The sequence below is a fragment of the Salvelinus namaycush genome, chromosome 19, assembly GCF_016432855.1.
Source record: "Salvelinus namaycush isolate Seneca chromosome 19, SaNama_1.0, whole genome shotgun sequence".
NCBI classification, from domain to species: domain Eukaryota; kingdom Metazoa; phylum Chordata; class Actinopteri; order Salmoniformes; family Salmonidae; genus Salvelinus; species Salvelinus namaycush.
This window is the reverse complement of record NC_052325.1, coordinates 32542041-32549113: the sequence shown is the minus strand read 5'-3', so window position 1 is coordinate 32549113 and position 7073 is coordinate 32542041. Positions and strand designations below refer to the sequence as shown.

General features: G+C 40.6%; 1 protein-coding gene across 2 annotated transcripts in view; it reads left to right on the top strand.

Moving 5' to 3' along the window:
- Positions 1-2092: 2092 nt before the first annotated feature.
- Positions 2093-7073, top strand: part of vwa8 (von Willebrand factor A domain containing 8) — a 92049-nt gene continuing 87068 nt past the window's right edge. Inside the window, exons 1-4 of one of the 2 annotated variants that reach the window (XM_039014857.1) lie at positions 2093-2351; positions 2800-2877; positions 3019-3149; positions 4466-4576. In XM_039014857.1, the coding sequence (XP_038870785.1) occupies positions 2213-2351; positions 2800-2877; positions 3019-3149; positions 4466-4576 (459 nt within the window). In that variant the 5' untranslated portion in view covers positions 2093-2212. The remainder of the gene's footprint in view (positions 2352-2799; positions 2878-3018; positions 3150-4465; positions 4577-7073) is intronic. The other variant, XM_039014856.1, reaches the window with a different exon arrangement.

The following is a 7073-nucleotide window of genomic DNA, read 5'->3' as shown; positions in this document are numbered from 1 at the left end:
GGAGTCTTATGGCTTGGGGGTAAAAACTGTTGAGAAGCCTTTTTGTCCTAGACTTGGCACCCCGGTACCGCTTGCCATGTGGTAGTAGAGAGAACAGTCTACAACATTCCACAATCATCTCCTTAGTCTTGGTTACGTTGAGGGATAGGTTGTTATTCTGGCACCACCCGGCCAGGTCTCTGACCTCCTCCCTATAGGCTGTCTCGTCGTTGTCGGTGATTGGGCCTACCACTGTTGTGTCGTCTGCAAACTTGATGATGGTGTTGGAGTCGTGCCTGGCCATGCAGTCGTGGGTGAACAGGGAGTACATGAGGGGACTGAGCACGCACCCCTGGGGAGCTCCAGTGTTGAGGATCAGCGTGGCAGATGTGTTGCTACCTTCCCTCACCACCCGGGGGCGGCCCGTCAGGAAGTCCAGGATCCAGTTGCAGAGGGAGGTGTTTAGTCCTAGGATCCTTAGCTTAGTGATGAGCTTTGAGGGCCCTATGGTGTTGAATGCTGAGCTGTAGTCAATGAATAGCATTCTCACATAAGTGTTCCTTTTGTCCAGGTGGGAAAGGGCAGTGCAATAGAGTTTGCATCATCTGTGGATCTGTTTGGGCGGTATGCAACTTGGAGTGGGTCTAGGGTTTCTGGAATAATGGTGTTGATGTGAGCCATTACCAACCTTTCAATGCACTGTCTGTAATAGTTTGCAAGCCCTGCCACATGATATACCTGTACTTGAATGTTTGTTTTCTAAAACTTTCATCATGTTGTCTCCATGGCAGGAGTTGCGAGGGGCGAATAGCAGGATGTCCAAGAACTGGGTGCGTTTTCAATGTATATTTTCAGTTTAGATTAAATTTAACGCTCAGCCTATTTGAAATTGAATTATGGTTTAATGAACATTTTTTATAATGCATTATACTACAATAATATTAATGTTGAAAATGTCTATCAATTTCCAGACTCACCATCTCTTGCAATATTCCAGGTTCAAGGTGAAGCTAAGACTACATCACCTCTCTGTCCTCTACCATGCATTAGATTTGTGTTTGTGATGTAGTGCTAGAGAAGTGTGGCCAAGGCCAAGGCAAGCTACAGGTCACTTATTTTGTTGAGTTCATCTTGTAGTAAGTTTGCCTCTCTGGGCATAGGCCCTAAAGTTCTGCAGTTATTTGAAGTCATCTTTATTTGATGTTTCAACTTATTTTACTATTCATATTTATTGTACAATGTTCCTGCAAACCTTTTCGCCCTGTTTCTCACTGGAGCTCGAAGAGAAAATAAAAGCAACCCAAACTTGTATCAAATCAAATTTTACTTGTCACATGCGCCGAATACAACAGGTGTTCACCTTACTGTGAAATGCTTACTTACAAGCCCTTAACCAACAATGCAGTTCAAGAAATAGAGTTAAGAAAATATTTACTAAATAAACTAAAGTGAAAAACGAAATAAAAAGAACACAATAAAATGACATGACAATAACGAGGCTATTAACAGGGGGTACAGGTTAGTTAAGGTAATTTGTACATGTAGGTAGGGGTAAAGTGACTATGCATAGATAATAAACAGCAAGTAGCAGCATTGCAAAAACAAGGGGGGGCATTTGTAAATAGTCCGGGTGGCCATTTGATTTGTTTAGTTGTTCAGCAGCCTCATAGCTTGGGGGTAGAAGCTGTTAAGGAGCCTTTTGGACCTAGACATGGCGCTCCGGTACCGCTTGCCGTTCAGTAGCAGAGAGAACAATCTATGACTTTGATGACAATTTTTTAGGCCTTCCTCTGACACCGCCTAGTACATATGTCCTGAATGTCAGGAAGCTTGGCCCCCGTGATGTACGCACTATGATTCCTGGAGGCACAACTCTTTCCTTCAGCTTAGGCCCTAGGTCTCTTTCTTTTTACACAATTTCTTACACTATTACGATTTTTGCCCTATCTGTGCTTTTACTTACAGTCCACGTTCATTACATGCTAATAGGCGGAGATACTAGTTTACTGTGAAATTAGGACCTAGGTAGTTGAAGTGGTAGATGTGATTCCACTACGGAAGACATTTCACACGGACGCATTTTGTTCATCATTTATTATCTTCCGCCATTTGAAAGGGTGTCGGCGTAGCTACATTATGAAACCAGCATGAGGGAATGTAGCTAACTGCTAAATAACAGTCAAAACGGTGCTGTATTTTTGGATTCTGACTTCGATAACTTCAGTATTTCACCATGCATTCGCAGATCCTGTGCAAAGGCACGGCTGCGGCTGTGGCTGCGAGGAGAATGCGTAATATTTTAGGTCCTGTCCTGGGCAAAGGCGGCTGGACATGGAATACTCATGAGGTCAAACTCCTCAACACATCGGCAGGTGACTGACCCTAGCTAACGTTAATAGTAACACTACAGGCTATTATCATAGTGTTCAACTATTGTTTTTGAGCCTAAAACCCCACTTTTGTCGTCTTTAAATGTATATTTAAAGTGTGCTGATGTAACAGGCTAGCAAGTTAGCTAGCTAGCCACACCATGGAAGTAACTAGATTGTTAGCTAGCTGTCACCTGTCACCTACATTTCGTATGTTGCTGGTAGTTAGCTAGCTAAGTGTTTTACAACTACTGTAATCCAAGCTATCAGATTACACTGTCACATTCACATAACATGGCACACTTCCCTAAACAAATCATCCCTAGTTAACGTTAGGCCTTCTCCTATTGGTTTTCACTTATGTGGCATTGGTTCCTGCAAACGTTGTATTCGTTTTTTGTGTGGCATCAATCACTGTATTGTACACAATCTTTTTTCTTCTGTGTGTCAGGTGACACAGTGAAGATAGGGGAGATCTCCTACCAGCTCAAAACACCCAGGAACCCAGAGCTAGTGCCCATCAATCACAGTATGTAGCACCAGTGATCTGCTCTACCTTCAATGGAATTTATTTCTGTGTGTGTGTTGTGTATGTGAGAGAGAAAGAGCGAGAGAATGAATGAGACAGTGAGTTTGTTTGCTTGTCCTTCCTTGTGTCTGTGTGTGATAGTGTCAGAGACCCTACCCCAGACTGTGGTCCAGCACCTGCGTTGGATCATGCAGAAGGATCTGTTGGGTCAGGATGTGTTCCTCATCGGACCCCCTGGACCCCTACGACGATCCATCGCCATGAAGTACCTGGTGAAAACAAACACACACACTCACTCTACTAGTCCACTGCGCAATCAAATCACATTTTAATTGTCACATTCTTCATAAGCAACAGGTGTAGAATAACAGTGCTTACGGGGCCTTCCCAACAATGCAGAATACAATAAAAAATATAATAATAGAAAAAGGAATTGTAACACTTATTACACAATGAGCAATGATAGCGAGTCGATGTGCAGGGTTACGAGGACATTGAGTTAGATATGTACATATACAGTTGAAGTCGGAAGTTTACATACACTTAGGTTGGAGTCATTAAAACTCGTTTTTCAACCAATCCACAAATTTCTTGTTAACAAACTATAGTTTTGGCAAGTCGGTTAGGACATCTACTTTGTGCATGACACAAGTACTTTTTCCAACAATTGTTTGGTCGCAAATGGGTCTTCCAAATAGACAATGACCCCAAGCATACTTCCAAAGTTGTGGCAAAATGGCTTAAGGACAACAAAGTCAAGGTATTGGAGTGGCCATCACAAAGCCCTGACCTCAATCCCATAGAAAATGTGGACAGAACTGAAAAAAGCGTGTGCGTGCTAGGAGACCTACAAACCTGACTCAGTTACACCATGCTCTGTCAGGAGGAATGGGCCAAAATTCACCCAACTTATTGTGGGAAGCTTGTGGAAGGCTACCTGAACGTTTTGACCCAAGTTAAACAATTTAAATGCAATGCTACCAAATACTAATTGAGTGTATGTAAACTTCTGACCCACTGGGAATGTGATGAAAGAAATAAAAGCTGAAATAAATCATTCTCTCTACTATTATTCTGACATTTCACATTCTTAAAATAAATTGACTAACTGACAGGACATTTTTACTTGGATTAAATGTCAGGAATTGTGAAAAACTGAGTTTAAATGTGTTTGGCTAAGGTGTATGTAAACTTCTGACTTCAACTGTAGGTAGGGGTAAAGTGACTAGGCAACAGGATAGATAATAGACAGTAACAGCAGCTTATGTGATGAGTGTGGAAGTGTGTAAGTGCCGCTCTTTATCCATGCTGAAGCCTATCTAGGGAGTGGTGCTGTATTACAGGAGTTGCCAAACCTTAGTGAATTTCCAAAACCTATGTTCAACAGTAGCATAGCGCTATAGTTACTATTAATAGTAATTTTAGTTACTATTACAATGCAATAAACTATCAAAAGCTGTGTGATAAATAATTACTATTAGTACAAGTATACACTGTAAAGCATTATTGAGTGTTTTCAAAGTGTTATGGAGTACTCTAGTATTAGGAAGTGTTCTGAAGTTTTGTGTTGACTTCCCTGATTGGTTAGGAGCTGACTAAGAGGGAGGTGGAGTATGTAGCTCTGTCCAGAGACACTACAGAGACAGATCTCAAACAAAGAAGAGAGATACGATCTGGAACAGCCTTTTACATAGACCAGGTGAGTACCGTTCATATGTCCGTCAGCCCATCCATCCGTCAATCTATCCGTATGCACTATATAGCTATCAATGTGAACTTCTGAAAAGGTGTTTTAAAACATTGGTCAGATATGTCAGTGGTGTGAACATTAAGACGTTTTGTATTTTGTCATTGCAGCTACATGCTGATGGTTATATGCTTTCTTGTTAAAAACAGCACTAATTTGTTGGTTTCCAATGAGAGCACCTCATTGATCAAAGCTCCACTCTCCAGCAGCACCAACTAACAATCCTATGTACTGGTTAGATAAGCTGCTGTCAATATAAAGACCCCTTTCCTGGTTGGTTTATTTGTGGCTTGGTACTACACTTGGGCTGGGAATTGCCAGGGACCACACGATACTATATCATGATGCTTAGGTGCCTATACGATATGTATTGCAATTCTATATGTATCACGATTTATCACAATTCTATATGTATTGCGATTCGATACTGCTATTTTATAGCGATTCGATGTTCCAAACATATTGCTCACTATGTCTGCTGCAGAGGGTCAAAAGAGAGCCATAATATAAAAGTTTTGATCAGTCATTGAAATAAAAGTGCTGAAAACATGTTCGCTCACCATTTTAAAAATAAGTTTGAGGCCAAGTTATAGGAGGAGAAATACCAACGTTTTGGTGCAGGTACAGCCGACTAGCGCTAGCCAACCTTAATAACTGCCTTTTTAGAGAATCGATACTTGTTGTCATAGAATCAATATAATATTGCAATACTCTACTGTATCGATTTTCCCTCCATCCCTATTCTACACTAACCATCTAATGATCAGTGAGATCCACCAGGACACAGTCCATTCTGTGAGCTGGTGAGCTAGCTAGCTGATACATCTGCGATCACAAAGCAGTATCAATGATTTGGCCAGCTAACATTCCTCAATATTTAAAAATAACTTAAATTCTATCCAATCTTTATGAAATATGATGTGGACATGTTATTACTGACTTATCACCAATGTTCCCGCTAAGCTGTGCTCAGGCGCGTAGCTCCCCAGGACTGCCACGCAGAAGAAATATCAGCCCGCGCAGAGAAGCACAAGATTGAACTTCACCCAACTTTCTAGTTTTCCCCCTTAGTTAACACTATCAACGTTTCCCTTTACTGTGGGAACTGTGATTGAATCAACACAATATTAGCCACTTTCAATGCAACATACTGAAACAGAAAAAACTATGCAGCACTTAGTATGCAAAACTATCTATGCAAGAGTTTTTGTTGTAGGCAGAACGCATCAGAGTAGGATTCTATTGCATTTACACACACGACTCAGCCCATACTCTACTCAGACCGGCACGGCATAACCAATCAGAGCTGCAGTGGGCCTATATGCAAATAGACCATTGCCATATATGGATCTATGCCATTCACTTTGAACTGGACTGTGTTTACAGCATGAGCGGTCGTAAAATGTTATGGAATGCATTTTCTCCATTGTTTTTGATGGTAGGCCACTCTGGTAGGCCTACATTATGATCAAGTAGGCTACTGTAACTTAAAGCGGGTACAGCCTCAGTGTTCACAGTAAACGCGCAACGTTCAAGTTTGCGCTCAGCAGACCTGAAATTTGCTCAGTTCAAATTATATATTTTTAGGCTAAACCAATGCATGTCCCTTATTATTTAAAAAAAGATGAATGTAATTATATCTCTCAACCTGACCCAAATAAGATGATGGTTCAATGAGTTCGATAAGAGGATGCATATAGACTTCAAGGCTTGACATTAACACTTGTCCGGGAAAAAATCCTTTGAGTTTTTAGTAAATGTAAAAAATATCTAGACAAAAATTATACGGAATAATTTATATATTCATATTTATAATAAAATAGTAATCATTTATAATAACAATAATCAGGATGTTGTGTCCAATGGGGTAAATGCAGATGGACGAACTCCATGCTGTTATTTAACCCATTTCTGGAGGTGGAAATTATATTTCAGATGGTGTCAGCATAATTTTATTTTCATGAATTTTGGAGTAGAATGTTCTTTTAAAAAGACACCAGAATTGAACTTCTGTCTTTCTACATAAAAATTCTCACGGGAAAGACGCCCTAAGCAATGGGACTGGAATTGGTCAAACTCAAATGTACAAAATTATCCTCTTTCACTAAAAGCATGATGGTCATGACTTTCTTACATGAAAGGGGAGGTTAACTTGGCCCCAGACAATCGCCCCTGCTGAGGCGCAGTTGATGAACAGGTGCCTTATTAAACCAATGCTACATAGGCCTACTTCGGTTGTAAAACCGTCTCTCCAGCGCTTAATATTGGGAACTGAGAAATAAATCTGACCTTTGGAAAGCTGGGATTCATATCTTAGTTAGTTATCTTGCTTTGAAGTAGCCTACTTTAGCCATTTGATCCCTGATTTATTGAATGAGGAATTATTTTACAAAGAAATAAAAAGTATATGGTTGTAATTGTGACGTTTTATAGGATATGAAGGGTGGCC